The sequence below is a fragment of the Balaenoptera borealis genome, assembly GCF_965194805.1.
Source record: "Balaenoptera borealis genome assembly, chromosome: 6".
Classification (NCBI taxonomy): domain Eukaryota; kingdom Metazoa; phylum Chordata; class Mammalia; order Artiodactyla; family Balaenopteridae; genus Balaenoptera; species Balaenoptera borealis.
This window is the reverse complement of record NC_138863.1, coordinates 8,811,320-8,838,019: the sequence shown is the minus strand read 5'-3', so window position 1 is coordinate 8,838,019 and position 26,700 is coordinate 8,811,320. Positions and strand designations below refer to the sequence as shown.

General features: G+C 37.3%; 1 protein-coding gene across 7 annotated transcripts in view; it reads left to right on the top strand.

Moving 5' to 3' along the window:
* The window catches only part of CAB39 (calcium binding protein 39), an 89,084-nt gene that overhangs the window by 16,229 nt on the left and 46,155 nt on the right, over positions 1-26,700 (top strand). For all 7 annotated transcript variants that reach the window (XM_082396453.1, XM_082396451.1, XM_082396450.1 and 4 more), the window contains one exon: positions 20,392-20,547. In XM_082396453.1, coding sequence (XP_082252579.1) covers positions 20,434-20,547 — 114 coding nt within the window. In that variant the 5' untranslated portion in view covers positions 20,392-20,433. The remainder of the gene's footprint in view (positions 1-20,391; positions 20,548-26,700) is intronic.

The window sequence follows — 26,700 nt, the reverse complement described above, 5'->3', positions numbered from 1 at the left end:
ACTGTAAAGCCTCAGATAATAGGGGCTTGAAAAATATGTTGAATAAACTTGGAAGTATTTTTTATTTATCCTTACTTACCAAACAACGGGGACTGAATAGGAGTCGCATGCTGGAGTCAGAGCTCTTTGAGTGATGGAGGAGCTGTAACAGCCATCTCTCATGTTAGAAAAGAGGCCGCGGCCATTGTTATTCCTAGAAATTATTTGACTCTGAAGAACAGTGATGGAAGTACTTTATTTTGCTGCACACCACACACGTTGATTGCCTCAATACACTTTCCGTGTTTGACTTAATTTAGTAATCTCTCCCCAGACGGGATGTCCCCTTAGCAGTGTTACCTATTTCCACCTGAGCGAGAAAATTGACGCACTAGATCTTGCAGTATTTAACAAGTTTATCATGGTGGTAAGGTTAAAACCACACCCTTATGTTAAGATTAGGTAGTTATTTTTTTTTTCATGTTTCTTGCCTTCCATTTTAGGGAAATGGAAAAAAATAGGGGTATGTTTCCTTCTCTTTTCCCCTTTCTGTCCCATCCTCTCCCTCACCCCAGAGAATTAGATAAGGAGCAAAGGAAAAATAAGGAAAGACAAAATGATTCCTGGGGCAGGGTTAGTACACAAATAAATGCATGTCTTTTACACAAGCTAGTTGGGGACCACCTATTTGGCTTTGAGTTTTAGAAGCCAAAACAAAGAAGAAAACAAGATCAATTGCAAGGCTGTGTTCATGAGATAAAAAGTAAACCAGCCACTTAGGAGAAGCATACTTTTTCCAGGAATTGAGACCCTGTGGATCCTTTATTAATGAAGGCTCTGGGTCCTTGGTACACTTCTCTCTGTTCTCTAAAGTGTCTGTAAAAGTACCCAGTTCAAGTATAAGACATCTTAGTACAAGACATAGGAATAATGTTAGAGTGGAGCACAGTTTAATTAAATCACTACTTTTCTGATGCTCTGTAGCTATGGAAATGACCCCCTATAATCATTCATGCCATTGAACTTTTTATGAAAATTGAGTACCAAAGAGGTCCAAGGTTATAGTTTTCTAGTAACTACTCTGCTTTAACAATTAACTGAGGGGGCCGGCAGCACTAATCATCTGCCTTTGAAAAATTGAAAAGTTTAACCAGGACTTGATTTCAAATCTAGTTGTATAAATTGACTTGGAGGCCAGGTCATTGAATTCCTCAGAAAACAGTCTGTGTCCAACATGCAGACATGTTTTTTGGTTTTTAAATTTTATTTTATTTGGCTACACCGCGCAGTATGCGGGATCTTAGTTCCCTGACTAGGGATCCAACCCATGTGTCCCCTGCATTGGGAGCATGGAGTCTTAATGAGTGGACAGCCAGGGAAGTCCCCCAGACATGTTTAGTGGATAGTGTTTTACGTCATAAGGTAGTAGTTTTTTTTTAATTTGTTAAATTTCTGACACAGAAGCCCAACATAAAAAACTGATAGAAGTGAGGTGTTTGGGCTAGAGATGAGGTGGATCCTCACCTGCTCCAGACCTTAGGGCAAGGTTTAAAAGCCACTGTGAGATTCAAGGCTAACACCATTTTAGTTTGGAAAAACTTCAAGAAAGCCTGGATCACCAGACTCCCACTTTTATGGAACAAACTCACCCTGTGTGCCCCCTACCCACAGAATACCTGCAGAAAGCCTAATTTTAACATTTAACTCATTAACTTCCTGTTTAAACCACTGTGATTCTGATAGGTTGGTGACATGGTGAGCAATAACCCAAACATTTGGTAGATCAAGTTAAAAACTAAGAAGGTGGATTTTTGAGGCCAAGTAATCATATTCACTTGAGTTGGTAGCATTCTTCTGCTGAAACAGTAAAGGAAAAACAGAATCCCATGTTCAGAATTTTTGTAGAAGGAAATAAGTTGTTTCTTTTTTTTTTTTTTTTTTTTGTCTAAATCATGCTCCTGGCTGATGTGCTTCTGTAGAGAAGTTTCCTTTCTTCAAACGTAATCACGCCCCTGAGATCAGGCAATATTCTGTTATTTTTGTCTTTCTTTTTTATTTATTTATTTTACTTAATTAATTTATTTATTTTTGGCTGTGTTGGGTCTTCGTTTCTGTGCGAGGGCTTTCTCTAGTTGCGGCGAGCGGGGGCCACTCTTCATCGCGGTGCGTGGGCCCCTCACCGTCGCGGCCTCTCCCGTTGCAGAGCACAAGCTCCAGACGCGCAGGCTCAGTAGTTGTGGCCCACGGGCCCAGTTGCTCCGTGGCATGTGGGATCTTCCCAGACCAGGGCTCGAACCCGTGTCCCCTGCATTGGCAGACGGATTCTCAACCACTGCGCCACCAGGGAAGCCCCGGAAATAAGTTTTTAATGGAAGAAAATGTATCCTTTGTAGCTTTTCCTGAATGTTTTGCGGCCTCTACCTAAAACTTAACTTTCTATACTCCCTTGGGTATAAGATGTCTCTGTTGTGCATTTTCAATACAGCTTTCATATTAAAAAGCAAGTTTTCCATTGTGACTATATTGTGATGTCAACACTCACCTAAAAAGCACCACTCCATAAAGTGGGGAATGTTCTTTGAGCAATAAAAGAAGCCATGTGTTTATTCTGTAAACAGCACTTAAGTTTACAGTGAGTTCTGTAAACTCACTGCCTTCTGCCTTCCTTTTCATTCGACACTTTTTTAACCACCAGAGCTTGATGAAATTACAAAATAATTTTTGTTTCCTTATCAGAGCTCAGATTGTTGCATAAAGCTCTCTAATCAATTGTAATACATTTTCTGACTTTTATCCAAATTTATTCTGTCTACAGAATGCAGCTCAAGAAGCGTCTGCTCTGTTGAAGTGTGAGACCTTCAGCGCACAGTGCCCTCTCTGTCCTCTGAGCTTGCCACTCGGCTCTCTTATTTGGGTTTTGTCATGCAGGGTCTGGTGGCATGTATTAGTCTTCCATAGATTTCACTCTTCCTGTGTGTGCCTTGTCTCCCTAGCTGTATTCTGAGTCCTGGAAGAATTCCTGTGTGTACCACATGAGGCATGACCACATCTTTTGGTCCATGAGCTGAGTTTTGGCTGTAGGATTGAGAACTTTTTCCCTCCAAAAACACAGGCAAGAGTTTTTATATATGATCATGCCAATCAGGTGACAAATGAATTCAGTTACTTGCTCTGAAATAAAATGTTTTCAGCCTCATTATTTCATCTAGAGTTTTTCTCTCAACTCAGGATCAAGCCTCCATATGCCAGCCAGTTAGTGTGTTGATTTGGAGGGGTGGAAAGGAATGTTGACTGGTTAGAAGAATTCTCAGAGAAATCATCTTTGGGTAAAATGTTCTACATGATCCTCTAAAGGGCCATGCAACTGTGTATTCTGTGACTCTAAATATTTCTGCTGGAAAAAGTCTGTTTACACTGAATACCACCATACGGTGGCCTTTGAGCAGTTTTAAAAGAAAACAAACCTTCAAATCTCCAACTATGGTGCTTCAGCTCAGGCTGGTTTTGTGGCATGTTTGTGCTTTTGTGGGCATTTAGCCAGAACAGAAATAGAAATGCTGAACCTTGAAGGAGAGTGATTTTCCAGGTTTACATCTGATCCTCTAGAAATAAGTTTTAAGGTTATAAATTTTAAAAAGGAGTTTTTTTTCAAAATACAGTTCTTAATTGTAATGACTGAAAGGAAAAAAATAAAAATCATTTCAATACGCTCAGGTGTAACTTTTTAGAACCACAGTATTTTCTTACTTTTTCAATCTAAATTCTTTGACAAAAAAATAATTTTCGAAAAGGCTTTTATTTTTCTTGTTTGAACTTTGTTTCAAATTTTCTCACTTTTTTACTGTTCAAGCTTTGAATTACACAATTTTTTTAAGGAATTACCATCTTTTTAAAAGAGCAGGATTGGCTATTTGCTTTCTCTTCTTTACCAAACATGGGTGAGGCTGTGATGTTTTCTCATGGTTATATGGACTGTGCTTCCACAACCTTGTGGCAAAGTGAGTAGTAAACTTAACCAGAAGAAAAATGGATTTATAATTTTTTCCTTGAAGATTAATGGTTTCACATTTAAAAATGTGGATACTGATTAACCTTTCATATTATTAAATTCAGTGCTAATTTGTCAAGGAATAGTTGAAGTTCATGTTTCTGAAACTAATTCTAAAACTATGATAATGTAACTTAATTCCTTAGAATATCTGTGAATGAATCAGTGTAGATAAAATTAAAGATGGCAGATCCATACTGATAAAAGGCCTTTAACATATTCATGGAAATCAGTTAATTAGTCATGTATTACAAGTATTTCTAAATAATGCTTTGTAATATGTAACTATGATTTCAAGTCTTAAACCAAGTGATGAAATCTTTTTGCCTTGTGATAATTTGAGAAATTCAGCATTGTGAATAAGATAGCTATCGTTAGTAAATGAACTACTCAGGTTGATTATAAATGTTTTACAAACTTCCCGTCCCATCCTGTCAGTTGGTTATGAAATCAACTTAGTGGGCTGTGACTAGCATTTTAAAAGGGAGGGAAGGGAGCAGGGGACTAGGATAGAATAAAATAGAATGGAGAATGTCAGTGTAATTTTACATAGTGAGGATAAGTGCTGTTTGGTGGTACTTTGTGTGTGTGTGTGTGTGTGTGTGATACATATTTTTTATGTACGAATATATGTGTGTCTTGAAATCAGAGAAATCTGTAAGCTATCACTGCTAGTGGTAATGAGTTAGGTGGCCTGGTGACCTTGTGGTTGTTTAAATGACTGTACACACAAAATAGATAGTTAGTGGGAAGCAGCTGCATAGCACAGGGAGATCAGCTCGGTGCTTTGTGACCACCTAGAGGGGTGGGATAGGAAGGGTGGGAGGGAGATGCAAGAGGGAGGGGATATGATGATATATGTATACATATAGTGATTCACTTTGTTATACAGCAGAAACTAACACAACATTGTAAAGCAATTATACTCCATTAAAGATGTTAAAAAAAAAAAGAAAACCGCTAAGACTGATGTCAAAAAAAATTTTTAAATCAATGACTGTACACACAATACAAACTGATGGCCGGCTTTAATTGGAAGGTTCCAGTATTTGTACTGTGCTTTTAACAGGGAATAAAGGAAGACCTGTGTGACTTGCTGAACAGATTTGTATTTGACAGGAATCTGGTAAGGAAAACTAATAATACTCTGGATAACAAACTAGAGATCCAAGAAAAATTTTGAAATGTCAAATGTATATTGAATCTAAATCAGAAGCAATTTAATAGGAATAATTGTTCAGTCCAGCAGGTTATGTCCCAAAAGGCAGTAGTAAACGATGGGTGAGGATGTGGTTCACTACAGAACATACAGGTCAATTATGTTGCTCAGTAGAGAGCTACCATGTAATGTATCAAAACTATTAATGGAGTTTAAGACTACATTTATGAAATCTATGGATAGGTAGTCTTGGATCATGTGTGGAGTACAGGGTCTGGTTTGGAACACCACACTTCTAAGAGGGATGGTGACAAGCTGGAATCCTGGAGAATAACTGAGGGGAGTCCTCTGATTGAGTCAGCTCCTTCAAGTTTTATCTTCTTTATCTGTAGCAAAAGCACAACTGGATACATTTTATAGGGATTTGGCTGCCAACAGTGCTAAATGTAACGCAGACTGAATGGGAATATTACGGCTCTTGTTCCCAAACAGCTCACAGGCTAGCATGGTGATGGTAATTTATATATTAATATGTCTGATTAGGCTGTTCAAAGTGCTTTGAGTTCTTCTTTCTACATGACATCTAAAAATATTCTCAAATCACAGATTTATATTTTTGAAAAATATATCATTTAAATGTTTATTTGGCATCATCCTTATTTAACATGTATTTTAGTATAATTACCATTTATAAAGAATACATTCTGTACCACCCCACCCCTCAATAACTTAATTAGGTGGCTATCGGAGAAAAGTCACTAATTCATGTTACTATAGTGGATTTCTTGATTGATTTTTCTCACAACTAAGCAGTGCTAGTGTGAAAGTTGCCTCACTGTCAAACTGGATATCATAGTGAGGTTTGTTAAATTAGATTCTACTAGAACTAATTTCAGAAAAGGATACCATTGTTTAACTGTAAATAATGTCTGATATCTATAATATGAAATCTTGCATCATAGTCAGTATGCAGTTACAAGCCTGATAGGAAACCCAGAATTCGTAAAGAAAAAGATTATAGATAAAGCTATAAGAAAATGAGAACTTTGTACATTGACAAAAAGTTGGAATGCAAATGGCAAACTAACATATTTGCAAAAAAAATAACAGCCAAAGGGATAATATTCATAATTATAAGTATCCTATCAATCAATGAGAAAAAGACTCCAGACCCAGTAGAATAATGGGCATTAGAGAAGTACAAACAATTTTGCTAAAGAAATACAAATGGATAATAGGCATGAAAATGCATTCACTGTCATCAGTGATCAGCAATTCAGAGAATTAAGTTGATGTGTGGGGAAGAGAAGGAGGTCAAGAGAATAGCATTTTTAATCTGACAGACTGGCAAAAATCAAAAGGGTTAGTAGGGCTGGTGTTGGTTGGCTGGTGAGGAAATAGGTGCCGTCATCCACTGTTGATGACAGTGTAAATTGGCATAAGCTTTTGGTACAAGTTAAAATCTTTGTGTTTTGACCCCCAGGCACTCAGAGTCTTCTTGGCTTCTTTTATTCTGGTATCTGGTATACAGAACATTGTGTGGTCTTTTTGGGGCCAGAACAGCTCTTTACTTAGTCATTCTTTATAGAAATTGCTTCCAAAGGTGGGCCAGTCAGGGATCATTTCTTTTTTTTTTAATAAAGATGAACTGACACATACTCAGTGACTGTCCTGAGTCAGATAGGTCTAGCTAGTAGAGAGAAAGACCAGGAGTTTCTTTACCCTCACTCATTTTATGTGACTTACAGGAAAGAGTAAAGCTGGGCAGACAGGTTGGGCACAGAAGAGGTATACAGTAACGCATTAGAAATAAAACCCAAAGCCTATGACCGGAGTAATTTTGCTGAAATAGTTACAAAACAGTCTGTCCTTTGGAGAAATGCTGCAGTGACCCCCTGCTGACTCAGAAAAGAGCTGTGTTGGTCCAACAATTTCAGCTATGAAGAGAGTATATATTTACTTCTATGATGAATTTAGAAGACATTGTTAAAGGTATATTTTGTGTGGAATTATTGATATAAAATACCAAGCTATGTTCATACAGATAATTGAAATGTAAGGACATAGACCTCAAGTTATAAAATTTGATTTTATTTATAACATTATTAAGTGGGTTTGGAACTTGATGTTCATTTAGTCACAACTAGAAAAAAAAAAAAACATTTAGAAGAGTAGTCCCATTCATGGCACTTATTTTAGTCCTGAGCAAACTACCTTTCTTTTAAACAACAAAAGATATTTGAAAACTATTATGGGGCCAATACTCAACTGGAGCAAAAAGCAGATGTATATAAGAGCAAACTTTTCTGCAGAAGCCAGGTTCAGTTAGTACGCGCGTGTGTGTGTGTATTTTTAAGGTTAAAATTTAAACTTATAAGAAAGAAGTCAGAGAGCTCTGAAACATGATACAGTCTTAACTCCTAAGAATTACTTAGCTAATTCCAGTTTGGTTAAAATACTTCCAACCATATCTTTAAGTGAATTCTAGAACTGTTTAAGTGATTGTTTATATGTGCCCTGCCCTGTTCCAGAAAGGATTTAAGGTAGCTTGAAGTATTCTGTTGTACTTAATTATCATAATTTTAGTCTTGGAAATCCATAATGACTTCATGATACACTGAGATTACCACAGTAAAACTTGACACTAGTAGTATGGTTCTCTCAAAAAGTGTTTGAGGTTTAACATGAGGTTCCTGTTTGTAAAATTAATACACATTTTTTTTTTTTTAACGAGAGCTGGTGCTTTAAAAAATCCTTGTAAAATTACTTTTGTCTAAAAATTACTTTGTCTGAAGCAAAGCTCTCTCCTATAAGCAGGTGTCTCTTGCTTTGTTGTTCAAATAAAGAATGAACTTTATCATTAGAGCATATTTCATAAACATTCATAATTTGACATTCACATGTTTAGTGTGAGTAAAAGAAACTTTCAGGGGTTAACAGAAAGCGTATTAGAAGAACACAAAAGTGAAATTATTTCTAAACATTGTATTTACTAAGCCCATTTCATTAAGTTCTCGATCTGTAATTCATACATAACAAAAGCTATTAATTTAAAATAGGAATTTTTTCTAGAAATTTAAAGTTATGGGAATACTATTAAAGATTGATTCACCTAGTGATTATTTACTACTTTTGATTACCAAAAATAATAAAAACAACAACAAAAAAAATTAATGGTCCATATGATGTATGTAATTGGTACATTTAGCTTTAGGGTCATGGAGAAAGTTCCACCAAGAATAGTCTACCCTAACCTACACTTCTAAATTCTGAAAATGTTAGAGATTTGAGGTCTCTAACAATCTCTCGTTTTAAAAAATGATCTGGAAAAAAAATATTAAGCATATGCCTAAAGGAGCTTTGTTTTAGTTAATATGACATTTTCCCAAAAGATGAGTGGCTGGAGAAGTTCGTGGTCACTCAGACCTATACATGTGTTTGGGAGATTTTAGTTGGAACTGGAAGGTAGTTCCTAGCTCTCTATGCAGTGCACTTCTGATATTTAATAGAAAAAAGGAACTTGGGTTGTCAACGATGAGCAATAAAAATCCTCTCCAAAGCATATGGAACAGAGATATGGGCCAATTTTTGTTTTTTGTATTGTGGGGGGTTTTTCTGGGGGGGGGGGGAGGGGACAGTCAAGGGTATCCTTTTCATATTTATTTAACTCATAATAATCTTAGAAATTGCCTTTTGTCTATTTGATCAGAATTTGAAGATCAATATTTTTAAAAAGACACTTAGTGAACATTTATTTCTGATTACTTTTTGATAATTAAGTCATACTTCCATGTTGTACATTTTGTGATACTTGATCTGTATGTAAGATGACAGGACAAATAAGTACAAAGAGAATTTGAAGTCAAAAGACTTGCCTTGAATTCTGATGCACACGTTCAACATGGGATCTCAGGGCTGACCTTTTATGTGAATCTAAAGATGTACAGCAAGTATTTACCATAGAAATTGGGGAAAGTGGGAATGGGTAGTTTCATGGATAGAAAGTGTTGGATTTAGAGAATACACATCACAGTGTAATGCCCAAGTGATCAGTCAATTAAGTTCATTCTAATTTAACATTAATAAAAAGTCAATGCAAAAAAGTTGTGAAGATCCAAAACAGGATGGTTCTACAAATCGTGCCACAATCTTGGGAACCCAGATCCACCCTTTCAGTATTTCATCTTGGTTAATTACATGAATCTATCACACTTTAGTCAGAATTTTGCCGTGTTCATATTCATGGCACAAACAACATACAAGTGGCAACATATAGATTGGAACAGTTAAGTGAGCAGGTGTGGGTCCAACTTTGTACATAGCAATAGCTGGATTATAGGTGCTTACCTAGATTTCCTGCTCACTTATCCTCCAACACCGTCTAGGTGGTGTCCCCGAACCCTGTTCTGGCTGGGTTTCAGATTAAAACTCTCTGGTTAACTCCTGGTTGTTTATGTATCAATTGTTTCTGTGGCCTTTTTTGTTTTGAGAACTGTTTTTCACTTCCAGTCAATACATGTGTCTGGAGTCTTATGCAAAGCAATATGCCAAATGTTACGAGCATGTAACATGTTGGCTGGTATTCAGTTTTGCCACATTCAGTTTTGGGGCTTCCTGACTCATTGAGGGTGATACATATGTAAATAATAAAAGCACACTATAATCAAGATTTTGAAAGCTCAGGAGTGTGAGGGGGAAGGTTACTGTGGGGGTCTTCATGGAGGAGCTGTTATTTATATGTGGAATTAGATACGGGCAGGATTGTGGACAAGCAGAGAAGGGGGGCATTCCCAAGGCGGGGATACTCATACTGGCATTGCTGTAGTTTTCCACGAATTTCAGGGAGGGGCACTATAAGTCAGCTGTTGAAGGCATTGCCTGTGTACCTGTTTCCTCTTTAGATATTCTTTTTCTGTGCCATCAGCAGATAAGTTTATTTATTGAATTACAGTGGACAAAATGACAACACGTATACATTGGAACAGTTAAGTAAGAGCTGTGAGACTATAGAGGAGAAAGGGTTGTTTTTATGTCAGAAACATGGTTTAAGGTGATCACTTTGCAGTTATACATAAATTTAACTTTGACCTTTTAGGCAAATAAAGGGGAAAAAAGCAAAAGCAAAGCACAATGGACATACCAATTACAAGAAACCTAACAATTCTTTAGAGTAAAAAATGTTTTCTATTACTGATTTTTAAAAATTATGAAAATGTTCAAGTATGTCAAATACTCTAGTATAATGAAGTTCTAGCTCCAACAGTTACTAATATTTTGCTCACCTTGTTTCATCTATTCCCACCACCTTACTGTTAGGGAGGGGTGGTACTGTAGTATTTTGAAGCAAATCCCAAATCACCTGTATTTCAGTATGTATGTCTAATTGATAAGGATATTTTTTACATATCTACTATATTATAATACCTAACAAAATTAACAGTAATTTCTTAATTATCCTACCCAGTATAATTTTCCTGATTTGCCCATGTATCTTTTGTATAGTTGGTTTATTTGAATCAGGCTCCAGAGAAGAGCCACACATTTGACTATGTCTAGTGAGTTTCTTTTATTACTTAACATTCTCCACTGCCTTTCCTGCCCCCCTGCTCTGCTAATGCTATTTGATTTGCTGCAGAAACCCAATATCCGTCTTGTCGAGGGGCCCTTGTTCTGGGTTTGACTTGGTGATTCCATGTGATGTTTAACTTGTTCCTTCATCCCCTGTGTTTCCTATAGACTGATAGGTCTAGGAACTTGATTAGATTCAGTTTTTTTTTAAGTGGAGGAAAAGAGATCAAATATTTTTATAGATGGACCTTTGTACTTCCTACTGCATCCTATCATGAGACACATTGATGTCTGATTTTCCTATTTTTAATGATAAATCAGTGTTCCAAGTTATCAGCTCCAACGTATCTACTATGAAGTTCTCCATCAACCTTTCACCTATGATTTTAATGGCTGTTGATAATTGTTGCCTAGATCCCTTATTTCATCAAGGATTACAAAATGATAATTTTCTACTTTTCTTTCTACATTTATTAACTTTGTGAATCTTCTATAAAGAACTTTCCCTTTCAACTATTTGGTTACCCTCAAATACAGGCTACGCAGTAAAGACAGGATAAATGTGCCATTCCCTTTCTTTTATTTACCAGTTTTGGGGGTATTGAGTTGTTCTCACAAACTCTAAGGTGACCAATGAATTTTCTTTTTTAGTATTATAATTTTCATGGTTTTTTTTTTAAATAAAATTATTAGCACCTTTAATTTTTATTTATTTACTTATTTATTTATTTGGTTGTGTTGGGTCTTCGTTTCTGTGCGAGGGCTTCCTCTAGTTGCGGCAAGCGGGGGCCACTCTTCATTGCGGTGCGCGGGCCTCTCATTATCGTGGCCTCTCTTGTTGCGGAGCACAGGCTTCAGACGCGCAAGCTCAGTAGTTGTGGCCCACGGGCCTAGCTGCTCCGCGGCATGTGGGATCCTCCCAGACCAGGGCTCGAACCCGTGTCCCCTGCATTAGCAGGCAGATTCTCAACCACTGCGCCACCAGGGAAGCCCTTCATGGGTTTTAATGTTTTATATTAACTGTATTATAGTTACTTGTATTACTATTAAATACATAATTTATATATTATATATGCAAATTTTAATTTGCATGTCAATTCATTGCAATAATTTTTCTTTTTTATGCCAAAATTGTACCGTCTTAGGCCTGTGGGAGCCTTTCAGATTGGCTCCTGTGTCTTTTTTGGCAGGACCTCATCCATCTTTGCTTTCTGAGGTAACATGCCCTAGGCTCGGCTCATCTTATATATTTTCCTGCTCCTTCATGGAGCCCTGGTTCCTTTTATTGGGAATGATCTTGTACTAATTTTTTTTAATAGCACTTTTATAATCAGGAAAAACCTGTACATGTACATTGTAAATATTTAACATTAAGAAAAATTTAATATAGAACACACATTCTCACTACCCATTATTAACCTCTGATTTTTTTTCTCTTAGTCAACATATGTGTTTGCATATGTAGAACACATGACTATTTTATATACATATATACACCCATATGTATATATGGTGCATATAAATATGTATATGCACCTTTGTATCTAAAGTGTTTTCAGTTAAAAGGAATTGTGGGCATTTTTTCACGTCAGTAGAAATCTTCAGAAGAATTGATTTTTAAATGAGTTCACAGTGTTCAGTTATATTTCCTGGGGCTTTTTCCCTTTTTTTCAACTGTCTTAAGTAATGATTCAGCTGCCATCTTGGTACATAAATCTAAGAGAAGCAGGTTTAAGAGAGAAGCATTTTTAAGTCTCCTGGTACATAGTGAACATATTCATTGTCATATGAAAGACACTGGTTCATCTGATAGATGGTGCATTAAGAGTTGGAGTCAAAACCTTGGAAGTCCTTTCTCTTCCACTTTCCTAACTAGCTTCATGGTGTTTGAACAAATTATTCAATATTTTTGTGTCTTAGTTTACTTATCTATAGAACAGAAAAAAAATAAAACTTAGTAATGAAGAATCAAAAGAGTTCTACTCTTTCCTTGAGAATCAAAAGATAGTTTGCTCATTCTACAGGTATTCTACAAGTGTGTTCTAGACACTGTTCCAGTGTCTGGGTATACAACAATGAATGAGTGAAACAAACAGAGTCCTTTTCCTGAGACATATAATGTCAGGTAATGGTAACAAGTACTGGAAGAGCAATAAAGCAGGATAAGGAGACGAGATTAGGGGAAAGGTGCTCTTTTGGAAACATTGGTCAGGGAAGGCCCTGTGAGTAAAATGAGGGAGAGAGCCATGGTGATCTGAGTGAAGAACTCTCCATGAACAGTATGGGGAATGTACTTAGGCCGGGCCCAGGAATGTCAAGCCAGACAGTGTGGCTAAAGCCTAGAGTGTAAGAGATGAGGACAGAGAGCAGTAGATCACAAGGAGCCTTGCAGGCCTTGGTCAGGAGTGTGGATTTTATTCTGAATGAAGTGAGAGGTCACTGGGGGAGGGATTAAACAGAGAAGTGACGGGGCTTTGTAAACTGTGAAGTGTAGTGCTATAGGAGAGATCTTACATTATTTAAAATACTGCTACTGTTACCACCATGGCAACCATCTGATTTACCATCTAGGCTATAAAAAAATGTCAGTCTGACTCTTGCATAGTATCCAGTGTTGCACATCATTGGCCCCTGAAAGTCTGATCAAGGTATATTAATTGCAAAGCACACTTTACAGGTCGTCTTGTGTGCTCTTAAACACTTAATTTTGGTTTTGACATAGTTGATGATGAGCTATGTATATGGTAGCTTTGGTAATTAACCAAAGGTCCAGCTGCTTCTTAAAGCTATCCGTGGTTTATTTTAATGGCGCTGAGTCATTGCATCTTGTTTGCAGCTTAGAAGGGCATGTAGCCTATCCTTCCAAAAACTGAATCAGAACTTTTAGATGCAGGTTTTAAAAGGATAAGATCACTCATTTTATATTGCTATACAGTCTGTGTGGATACCTTTTTTAAAACCCATTTTGGCTCTGGAAACAGTAGTCATGAATCAGATTTTAGAAGAAAAAAAAAACCCATGTAATTATGCTTAACTGCTGTTTATTCAGATTTTACCATATGCAGATGCTGTTCTAAACACTTGAAACACATGTAATTCTTATACCAAGTTGTTAGGTCGCTATTGTTTCTCCCATTTTAGAAATGAGGAAAGGGGGCTTAGAAAAGTCTAAGTCAGCTAAGGCATGGTGAAACCAGGATTTGGACCCGGGTTATCTTTAAAGCCCATGTAATTAACTACTGTGCCTTATATAATTGCCCTACCTTACTATATGGGTAGTCTAGCACCTAACACAAGATCTGGCATGTTGTAGATATTTAATATTTATCTGAATCAAGTAACATTAACCCTAGAAGCAGGGGATTAGGTCTCAGAGCCAGCTATCTAAAAAATGGGTTCAGATGTTTACTACATTTCACACTTTCCATGACTGCTTAATTAAGTACCTTGATAGTCCTCTACAACAGTCTTATTATTGTATGTGGGGTTTTTTGTTTGCAGTTTTTGCATTTGACCACCAAGTTTATGAGTCAGATCTAACATACATGTTAGCACAGAGTCCTATGAACTCAACTGTCTAGGAATGTGGTGTCATTCAGGAGCTTTTCTGTATTATCTTAAAACATATACACCCACATCCATATATGCCAGAATGTTGTCTTCTTGAGAGCAGACACTCTTGGTGCCTTAAGTTTGTGGCACATAGTGAGTGCACAGTTGGTACTTGAATGAATGAATGTCCTAATTAGTGGCTTATGGACCATTTGACTACTTTTCAGTATTTATCAGTATATAGGTGACTAGAGTTAGCTGCATTTAGGGGTTAGGGGTATGTTGCACGAGCCCAAAGCAGTCAGATTGCCTAAGAAGGTCAGTGCCTAACAGTCCTAACTGATGGTGTTACCCTTCTAGTTTCCCAGTGGGTGTTCTGTATGTTCTCCAGCAGTTTCTTGGTACGGAGCTTTGTACTCTGAGGAGTATTAACCTAACAGACCAGTGACTTGAAGTTTTTGTGCTTTGTAAGATGGAGGTGACCATTTCTGCTATCATCTGGTCTCCATCTGTTTTAGAGAAAAGAGTAGAGTCCCCATGCAAAAGACCACAAATATAGAGCAAGTAATAAAAAGAAAAATATATATCAAACTGTTAATACTAGCTGTCCCTATAGGCTTTGCAGGTCATTTTCACTTTCTACCTTGAGTAGTCCTTTAATGTTTGAATTTTGCATGATGAATAGTGTAACCATTTTTTAAAAGCTGGAAGTTTAACACTCAGTGATGGACATAGATGCAGGAGTAGATAGAAAAACTTCAGTTATTCTGACTCCCAGCCTAGCCCTCTCCTCCCTACCCCAAGGATATAGAAGCTAGCTAAGGACTATGCTTATGTGAACAGTGGCACAAAAAGCAACCCCACCCACCTTTTTAAAGTGGTTTCAGTGGGTCAGTAAGTGTCCCACTCATCGTGACAACCAAATTTTCAAGAACATCTCCTAGGGGTGATATTGGCCCCATTGACAACCACTGCCCTTTGTGGAGAATAGAGGGTCTACACTTGATGTCTGTAGGGATAGAGAGATTTAGAAAACAGAATTTACTGAAATTGTGAACTGATTATATGGAAGAGTTAATGAGTGGAAAGAGTCTGCTATGGTGACCAGGTTATGTGATTGGGTGAACAATGGATCCATTCACTGTGAAGGGGAATTTAGAAAAACAAGCAGGACTTGGGGATGAGGTTTGAGTTGCCTTGAGGACATCTATCAGAGCAGCGGTTAGAAATGTAGGCTGACTGGTCGGGGCTGGAGGTAGATTTCAGGTTGTTGAAAACGTGGGTAGATGGGATCACTCAGAGAATATAGGGTAAGAAGACAGCCAAGGTAGAACCTTAAAGGACATCAGCATTGGAATAAAGATGAGTCATTGAGCTAAAGGCAGAAAGAAAGGGCATTTGGAAAGACAGAAAAACAAATGCGTGACACCTAAGGGGTGTAACAGTGCTAAATGTTCATGCAAATTCCTTTCATGCAGATTTAGCATGTTATTTCATAAATATTAATTTTAGTTTAAAAGCATGCTAAATTATTCCCCACCCCTGTCCTCCCTCCTCCCAATTTTCAAGTTAAATTTCCCCTCTAACTCTTCTTCACCTTTGGGATTCAGGCATACACCACTAAGTACCCATCAGGAGCAAGCTTACCCCCAGTTTGAGAGACGGTAGGTATGGGTTTCCACAGCCCTCTGTAATGCTAACAATGGCTGGCTTTCTGCCAATGGCATTAGTAGTTTTGACTCAGCCCAGGGAATCCTACTGAGGTTTATTATGAAGCAATTTTTTTTTGAAGGGATGGGAAAAGTAGTATTTGAAAACTAAATGAATTTTTTCAATTATAGTATGTATTTTTGTCCATTTCCTTCATGAACTCTAGTTGTCTGAAACATAGTTTAGGCAAAACACAGTTTAAGAAAAAATTTGAACGTACAGAATAGTTGAGTGACAATGAAAACCCATATATCCATCTAGATTTAAAAATTAAGATTTTTACCGTATTTGCAAGTCTGTGGTACTCTGGCTTAGAGGTAGTTGGCATGTTTAGGGAACAGAAAGGACCTCAGTGTGGCTGGACCTCTGTGCGAGCCTCTGTGGGCTGTGCAAGTTGCAGGTGGGTAAAGCTATGGTAGGGAATTTGGATTTTACCATAAGGGCAATGAAAAGTTATTGAAGGGCCTTACTCAGTGAACTCTTGCTGTTATTGTTCCCTAGAATTCTCTCAAACACTTATGACAAAGGAAGAAAGTGGGAAATGAGAGTCAGGCAGGTGAAAGGTGTCTTGTAACCGTCTTGTCCCTTGTTTAACCATTGCTACTTCCAGCTTTGGCATCTCCATATTCTCGGGATTGTCAGTTCCAAAACTCAGACATGTATGTGCCTGGGTGTTTCACATCCTTCAAGGACACAGAACCCTGTGAATAGTTCTGCTCGATGGTGGACCAGGCCCCTTTCAAGGCACCGTCTCCACTCCTGGGAGAAAGCAGTGTGGGCTGGAGAGTTCACTCGCAGTGGTGCCTTTGCTATCATTTGAGCACTGTTGGAAGGTCATGAGTTGTTCTGTGAAGAGATTCACTTCTATTGCTTGTAAGGACTGAGGTAAGGAGACTGAAGCTTCATGCTCAACCCTTAAACTAAGTTTGTATGTGGTTGTTCATGTGGATTTCAGGTTCTTTATTGTCTCTGAAATTAGTTAGTGATTCATGAAATCTAGGTTAGTCATCTGTATTTTTTTTAGCTGTGTGTGTGTGTGTGTGCACATGCACATGTGTGTAACATTAAATAGCTTTCTTACTTATAGATCATGATCAAAGTTTGCTGGTTTTATTGGCTCTGACTTTGGAGATGAGTAAGATTAGTAAATTGGCAGCCTTACTTTTCTGTGTCATTCAGCCTTCCATGGAAATGTTTTATGAACAGTACTTTTTATGTATTAAGGATAGATTGTTTTATATTATTTATTGATTTCTTTCCACTTAGTTTTATGTTTATCAAATTATACATGTGAAATTGAAGGGTGCAAATAGTTACAAAAAGGGCTTGTAAGAAAAAATACCAGTCCCCCACTCTCTTCCTGCTCCCCAGAGGTACTCCCTCTTTTGATAAATTGTTTTGGGATCTTTCTCCCCATCTTTGATGAACATGCTTATATGACACATCCATGATTTCACCCTATTACTCCGAACATTTGCCTCAATAGCTGCTTTTGTTTTCTTTATTAAAGTCAGTAACACGATAAATACTTAGTAGCTCTGTGCATATTAATCTAACATGTTTATTAAAACTTTTATTTCTTAAAGCATTTCTCAGCCTTTTAGCAATGTGCTAGGCACATGTATTGGCTACCTACTTGGTCATCACTTAGCAGCCATTCATGAATTTTAAACTTTTCTATGTTTTCAATTAATTATTTAAAAAGTTGGAACACTGAGTGGCATACGTTAGCATAAGCTTAATGCAAAGCAAACTTAGACATAAGAAACAAATTCTAATGCAGAAGTTTAAAGGGGTATTATTTCCTTATTTTTGACCCCCCAAATCTTAGTTGTGTTGATTAAGAATTGGTGGATTTGAGGACGTAAATGAAAGAAATAAAAGGATTTGTTTAATTATTGCACTCAGGCTTTAAAGTAAGAACTATATGATATAGTTTTTATTTATACATTTTATAATAAAGTTATTTATATAGTTCTTATTTATTCTTTTACTTTTTAATTATACTTAGCTGTATTTTTTAAACAATAAATCAAAAGAATATTTAAAGCGCGTGTATGAGGGGCGGGGAGGGCAGAGAGAAAATAGAAGCATGTCATGAACAGCTTCAGCTTTGGGATTGGATTGGAGCCCGCTGAGGAGTGTCCACTTCTTGTTTTGGGGACTTGTTACTAACTGTATTTCCTCAAAGTATAGTTTTATTAGTTTATATGTTCTGCAGAATCTTGGCTGCCTAGTGTATTAATTAAGAGGAATGAGTGTGTCATGCTTCCCCTTTCCCTCACAAAAGCATTTTATATATGTATTCTCTTCTGCAGCTGTACTCTTTTTGCTATGACCACTATTTGGTGTGTGGTAGGACTTTTTAAAACCCCCTTTGCCCTGGAAAGTCACTTCTTCCACCATTGAGCCAGAGCTGAAAATACCTCTGTTGTATGGCACCCTAACATTTCCTGCAAAATACCATTAAACATTCCCACCCTTTACCCAGCATTGACTTGTAGCATCACTGCTATTATTTGTGGAGTACCAGAAGGGAAGATTATATTTTCATAGGACTTATCGTGAGTGTGAATCCACTCTGTTTATAGAGAAGCAGGCTGCACTGCCCCCTACCCTTCTTCAAAAAAATAAAATAAGATAATTTTAAAAAATAAATAAAAAGAAAAAAGTAATGGAAAAGAATGATCCAGAATTTGGGTCCCATCTTGCCAGGTAATCAGAGAGAAAATATAACAGCCACCTGTAGTTGATCCAAACTTCTTGTCGTAGAAAAAATATTTAGAAGTAAATTTAGAACCTGTGTTTGAGGACATTTCACTTTGGTTAATGAAGATGTGGTTTTAATGTGATCAAAAGAGGATTTATAAGCTGACAGAAGGTGAACTATATAGGTGATATTTGGGTATAGAGATTGGTCAAAACAGATCATATCAAAACATGTCAAGAAATAACATACTTGTTCATGATTTAGTTGTAAGCTTCTTGTTAGCATTCATTTGCACGTTCTTTTCCCCTAAATGTTTATTTGTAAACAGATATGCAGTTCACTGTATCTCATACTTTAGAGAAAAAACATTCCAATACTTTCTTCCAGTGAAGTCTTAGGCATAGGTCAAAGGAAGTGTTACGATGCTATTCAACAGAGATATTTTATGTTGATGGGGAAAAAAAACCAAAGTAAGGTTGAGGTATCTGAGACCCACCTCTCCCCACTTTGGCAGAGGTGGGCAGTGGGTGGCAGGGATGGTTAAATATAGGAGTTTGGAACTCACAGTTTGAAAATCACTCATCTAAGTGATCTATAAGGTTCTTCGGAAAAGTGTTGTCTTTTGGTATCTTATATGAGATTGTTTAATGCCTCTGGGTGTAACTTCTTTTAGTTTATTTAGTGAGAGAAATTGTGACTTCTGACATGTTCCCAAGTTACTTTCATTGTTTATCTTGTTAACTTTGTTTTTTCATGGTGACTTTTTGGAATAGTTGATGTCCTCTTGCATGATGTAATATTGTGGTTTATGTGGTTGAAATGTTGTTTTCTGCTACCTGCAAAATTTTAAGAACTTCCAGAAGTTCATTGTCCCCAGAATTTGTCCAGTGAGTTCCTTCATGGGATATAGTCATATCCAGGCAGAAAAAGTACACGTTGAAACCATCACTTAAAGAATTTGAGGACCTGATGGGAGATTTGTCCAAGGCTCTGTCCAAGGTTCTCTCCAGCCCTGAGACCATAGAACTGACCGAAGAGGAGGAAGGGTGTACCCACAGGATGCTTAGGAGGAAGCAGCATCAGCATGAACACTGGAAAAGGCGCATCTGGAGAGACCTAGAGAGTGGGTCTGTTGCTAGTGCTTTTTGGCTAAGCTCCTTACCTAACTTTTTACCTCAGTTTCCTCAACTGTAAAATAGAGATATCTATTAATTGGAGGTATAGTGTGGTGATTAAGGAAGGACGCTTTGGCTCAAGACAGACCTGAGCTGGTTTTACCCCTGAGTACCTTGAGGCAGTTTCTTACCTGTAAATGGGAGTAGAATAATGTCCTCGGGGAATTGTTTGAAAAGATCCCATAGGTGATGGATTCAATTGCTTAATAGGGGGCCTGGCAGTGCTAGTTGCCCTCCATCATCAGCACCGTCATGTTCCTCCTCAAATGGGTGGTTAGGAGAGCGGGGGATTAAAAAGGTTTTTGAGAAGTACAAAGTGTTCTGTAATTTTATTATCATTTCTCATATATTTGTGGGTTTCCTAGTACTGATTTTGAAAGCGATGTAAAGTAACTTTCTCACACTGTTTTTCTTCTCAGATTAGGGTTTAGAAAGTATGTCTTCTATCCACCTCACTTTTTCTCACTTGTACCCTGTGCTGTGTCCCCAGGTGAAGCAGGCAGAGCGCAGTGAGGCGCCGGTCACTGCCGCCATGCCGTTCCCATTTGGAAAATCGCACAAATCCCCTGCAGACATCGTGAAGAACCTGAAGGAGAGCATGGCCGTGCTGGAAAAGCAGGACATTTCTGACAAAAAAGCAGAAAAGGTATGTATTTGGCTTTATTTTATATTTTTAATCTTTTGATTAGGAGCAAATGTAAGACAAGTTATGAGGTGATTTCTAAAAATCAGTAAATCCCAATTTGGGTTTATTTGGGGTTTTTAAAATTTAGTCCTAAAGTGGCATTTGCTGGTGCTTAAACACCACGTGTTTTCTCCTATACTACCATCTAACAAATATATTTTTAACTTTTTTCTCAGTTTTTCATTTGAGGTTTTCAAATGGTTTATTTAAATTTCGGGGTTTTTTTTTGCATTGTTGATGTAGTTTATCTCATTTCTGAAATCAGTGTTTCCACTGGTAGTCCTCTTAGGGAGATAACCTTCCTGATTTTCTTTTTGTGTTCTCTGTATCCATGACAAGTATCTTCTTCTACACAGTCACCACAGTCCAAAACCTGACTTTCATACCAATCTGTACCCCCTCCCCCAAAAAAATCATCTTTCAATAAATACTATGAACCCCTACTTCCTAAGGGGTTTATGAATTGATCCTGACTTCCATTCCTACTTCACGAAAATTCTCATGACCTTTCTTATGGACCTTAGCAATAGCCTCTTTAGGGCTCTTTCTGAAATATCTCCCCTGCTTTAAACCTTCAGTTCAGCCTTCTCACATAGCACACAAGACCCTTTGTGACCTGGCCTGTGCTTCTCTAGGTGAATTTCAACCCCTTTCTCCCTTTTTCTGTATGCTCTAACAATCTCAGCTTGTCTCTGTTCATTGAAAGCAATTAATAGCAAACAATCAGCCATACTGTCTTTGTCTTGTTTGCACCGCTGCACCATTTTCCCCTCAGCCCCCATTCATTTTTCAGAACCACCCAATTCATTTCTTTTTCCCATATGGCTTCCCAGAGTACTCCCTCTCTTGGCCTTACCCTTACCCTCTAAAATGAATCTACCATTTGGCCACCTCCTTTGGAAATGGCAGGAGTGCTGCCATCTTCAACATGATTTTATTTGTGTCATATTTTTGTCTTCCTTACTAGACCTTGAGCTCTTTGACCCATGTGTCATTTCTGGCCCACCTGTGCCCTCCACAGTACCTGTCTCCCATGGGCTGGATGCCTGATGATTCATTGGATGAGTGTTTGATTGGAACAGGATTTTCCATCCTATCTTTTATTTTAGCAGGTTGTTTTTTGTTTTGAGTTGACACTTAAACTGCTTAATTTCTACCATCTTTTTAAGTCTAAGACTGTGGTTTACCTGTATTCTTATAAAGAAAGGAATTTCACACACATGGGATTAAGATTTGTAATTATAGGCTATTAGTTATATCTTTCTGTCATTGGAAGCAATCTACAGTTAGTGAAATTTTCTATAATTCAACTTTACTGTAGATCTTCCATGGAAATTCTAGACGGTTTCTTGCATACCTTAGTAAGAGATGTAGATAAATGTTAATAATATGATGAAACTAACTTCTTTTAAAGATGGCTGTTATGTTATTTTGGTTGAAGTATATAAAGAAAATCTGGCCTTATACAGATGCATAATTGGAAAAGAGATGAGTATTTTAATAGCCTTTCAGATAATTTTGAATATTTTTTAATACCACAGCAAAATTCAACAGTTGATAGTTTCTTGGTTGTAATAGACTCAAACTGTATAAATGAACTTTTCGTACTCTGTACTTTGAAAAGGTCCTTTATCCATGCATGACTTTGTAACATGCACTGGTCATTTAGAAAATATTGGATCACTGAGTTACATACATCTTCCAAAACATTGACACGTTATTCAATATCAAAAATTCACATTTTAAAATATCACCACTGTGATCTCATCAGAAAAGTGTAAGTTTTGGAAAGTGGTCAAACTTACTTATGTTGTATTCAAATTTCAAAATTCAAATCTGGCAACAAATACTGTTTGTTGGTTGTGTTCCTTAAGGAGACAGGTTCACTTTGTTTATTTTTGAGAAAATGTCTGCCAAATATACAAGCCTGAATAATTTGTCAGTTTTTCTTTCGAGGAAAAGTGATGTTCCATAAAGAAAATAGTTTGTTCAGCTCATAGCTCAAACATTATCATACAAGTACTTTTCTTCAAGACAAGCAGTCATATTTCAGTAAGGGGCAGAAGGTGCTTTATGTGTACTTCCTGTTTATCACACCAAGTTGTATGTATACTCAGAGGTCAAAATTTAATAAAATGAATTTTTTTCCTGCTTTCTCATGACACTCTTAAGTGAAACAGTTTTTTTAAGCTGAGTGCGTGATGATGAAAACTACGATAACTACTACAGTTTGTTGTCACTGCCTTGACTCAGGCTAGAGGTCAACACCATCAGTGCAAATGGCAACAGTGGAAAAAGGCAAATTATGTGTTTACATTGATATGAAAACAGTTGTGACCTCATGGACTCCTTGAAAGGGTCTCAGGGAACCTTTTTCGGTAACACAGAGGTTGAGAATTCCTGCTGTAAACCTAAGCAAGAATAGACCTCCTGCTAAATAAAGCAAAGAAAATTAGTTGAATTTATGAAAAATAAATTTTATTTCAAGGGAAGGGGACAGCTCTGAAGATTGAAGAGCAATCAATGCAAATTACTTATCCTGAAATAGATTAGAAATAAGGAGGAAAACCCTGAACTTTCTGATTTCACTGTCTTATCAAGATTCAGAAGGAAATAGCACTAATGCAAATGGTGAAGAGGGAATGAGACCTGAAAACAATGGAAAGATGAAAATATAACCTCTAAATTAAAAACCATGAAAAACAACTTTGTCCTCATACTTAAGACTGAAAACTTGAATGTAGCCCCATTAAAACCAGGGTGCTTGCTATGACTTGTTATCTAGAGTTGTTCTGGAAATTCTAGGCAATGCATAAAGAAACGGTTTAGAAATAAAAAACACAGCTATTTCAAATAAAGAGGGGAAATTACAATGTTGAGATATTCATATATCTTTACAAAACACAAGAGAATCAGTGTGAAAATGAGAGTTCACTAGGGCAGCTAAATACAAAATTCATAGCTTCCCTAAATACCATCAAAACGATCTAGAAATTATAATTTTTTTAAAAAAAGTATTTTATTTACAGTAGCAACAACAAAAAAATAAGGTGTCTGGGAATACTTTCATCAGGAAGTACACAGAACCTATATGAAGAGAACTATAAAACCTTATTCAGAGGTACAAAAGAATACTTCGTCCATGTTATTGGATGGAATATAGTTAAGATGCCATTTCTTATCAAATTAATTTTTTTTTTTTTTAAACATCTTTATTGAAGTATAATTGCCTTACAATAGTGTGTTAGCTTCTGCTTTATAACAAAGTGAATCAGTTATACATATACAATATGTTCCCATTTCTCTTCCCTCTTGCATCTCCCTCCCTCCCACCCTCCCCATCCCACCCCTCTAGGTGGTCACAAAGCACCGAGCTGAGCTCCCTGTGCTATGCGGCTGCTTCCCACTAGCTATCTATTTTACATTTGGTAGTGTATATATGTCCATGACACTCTCTTACCCTGTCACATCTCACCCCACCCCCTCCCCATATCCTCAAGTCCATTCTCTAGTAGGTCTGTGTCTTTATTCCCGTCTTGCCACTAGGTTCTTCATGGCCTTTTTTTTTTTTTTTTCCTTAGATTCCGTATATATGTGTTAGCATACTGTATTTGTTTTTCTCTTTCTGACTTACTTCACTCTGTATGACAGACTCTAACTCCATCCACCTCATTACAAATACCTCCATTTCATTTCTTTTTACGGCTGAGTAATATTCCATTGTATATATGTGCCACATCTTCTTTATCCATTCATCTGTCGATGGACATTTAGGTTGCTTCCATGTCCTGGCTATTGTAAATAGAGCTGCAGTGAACATTGTGGTACATGACACTTTTTGACCTATGGTTTTCTCAGGGTATATGCCCAGTAGTGGGATTGCTGGGTCGTATGGTAGTTCTATTTGTAGTTTTTTAAGGAACCTCCATACTGTTCTCCATAGTGGCTGTATCAATTTACATTCCCACCAACAGTGCAAGAGTGTTCCCTTTCCTCCACACCCTCTCCAGCATTTATTGTTTCTAGATTTTTTGATGATGGCCATTCTGACCGGTGTGAGATGATATCTCATTGTAGTTTTGATTTGCATTTCTCTAATGATTAATGATGTTGAGCATTCTTTCATGTGTCTGTAGGCCATCTGTATATCTTCTTTGGAGAAATGTCTATTTAGGTCTTCTGCCCATTTTTGGATTGGGTTGTTCGTTTTTTTGTTATTGAGCTGCATGAGCTGCTTGTAAATCTTGGAGATTAATCCTTTGTCAGTTGCTTCATTTGCAAATATTTTCTCCCATTCTAAGGGTTGTCTTTTGGTCTTGTTTATGGTTTCCTTTGCTGTGCAAAAGCTTTTAAGTTTCATTAGGTCCCATTTGTTTATTTGTGTTCTTATTTCCATTTCTCTGGGAGCTGGGTCAAAAAGAATCTTGCTGTGATGTATGTCATAGAGTGTTCTGCCTATGTTTTCCTCTTAAGAGTTTGATAGTGTCTGGCCTTTCAAATTAATTTTTAAGCTTAAAGCAGTTCCATTCAAATCACAGCAGGATCTTTTTGTACCTTGACAAAAAATGATTCTGAAGTTCTGGAAGAGTTAATAAAGTAGCTACAAAGTTATGCTGGAATTTAAGGACTCTGAATTCTACTTTGTTTTGAAGCAAAAACACACATTTCACACATCCACTCACAGTCTTTCCGATCATGGTTAATGATATGCCATCCTTCTAGCTGTTCAGACCAAAAGTCTTGAGTCATCCATGACTCCTTTCACACTTCCCAGATCCAATTCATGAGCAAATACATCCACTTTATTGCGGGGGTGGAGGGGGGTGTTAAAAAGCCAGACTCTAATGACCATTTCACCCCATTTTCTTAGTCACCACCTGGGTCTGAGCTACCATTATCTTTGCTCTGGATTACTGCAGTGTTCTTCTAACTGGTCTCCCTTGCCTTTCCACAGCCATAGTGATTCTTTCAAAACGTGAGTCAAATAATATTTCCCTTAGAGTAAAAGTCAGAATCCTTACAAAGGCTGAACTAAGTTCTACAGGTCAAATCCTGCCTAGGCCTGTTTTTGTAAGGCTCATGAGCTAAGAATGGTTTTTACATTTCTAAAAGGTTGGTTTAAAAAGCAAAGAAGATTATGCAACAGAGACTTTATGTGGCCTATAAAGCTTAAAATATTTCCTGTCTGGTGCTTTTGCCAAAAAATAAATGCCCACCCTTGCCTTGGTCAGTCAGGCCCGTGACCTCAATGGTCCCTTCTCCTAGTATTCCCCCCACATTGGCTTGCTTTTCCTCGTGTACTTCAGTCACACTCCTGCCTTATGGCTTTTGCATTGGGCTGTTCCCTTTACCTAGAATGTTCTTTCCCCAACTCTCTGCTTGGCTAACTCCCTTATTTCCTTCAAGTCTTAGCTTAAATGTCACTTTTCACCCAACCCCCTATTTAAAATGCAGCCTAGTCCCCGGCATTCCTGTTCCCCCAGTCTTGCTCTGGTTTTCTGTGTATCACGTAACATCTTTAATATACTTAATGATTTTTTTTTTTTTTTTTTACTAGTTCTTCCCTCTGTTAGAACATAAGCCTTCCAAAGACAGCTCAATAATTATTTTTTATTTATTGAAAATGGAATACTGAGTTAACATAGTTCTGTCAACTTGTAACTCTTCTAAACTCTTAATTTCTACTGAATAGGATAAAACATGTATTACTGAGAGTGTTGTAATAATTTGTATGTTGAGTTTATGACCAATAAGAGGGTATCCCAGCCAGGTATCTTCTGAATTTTATGATGGTGGCCAAGTATCACATTCCCTTGTAGTGCTACCACCCACAGAAATAGTGAGATAAATGACCCTTCTCAAGAGATCTACCCTGTTGGTCCTAGTATCTTCCATATAGTTTTGTGTTTATTAATTATCTTTCCCTGTAGTTCAGGATGCTTAGTGGACACTTTTCATGATTGGATGAATAATTATACCCAGTGGATCTGATTAGTGGATAACTCTGAGCACCTAGGCAGGGTTTTGGTGATCTGTTGCAGGATACTGTCCCCAACTTTAAACTTTTAATAACATTTATTGTCACTGATTTATCTGAGGAGAATTAAAAGGTTT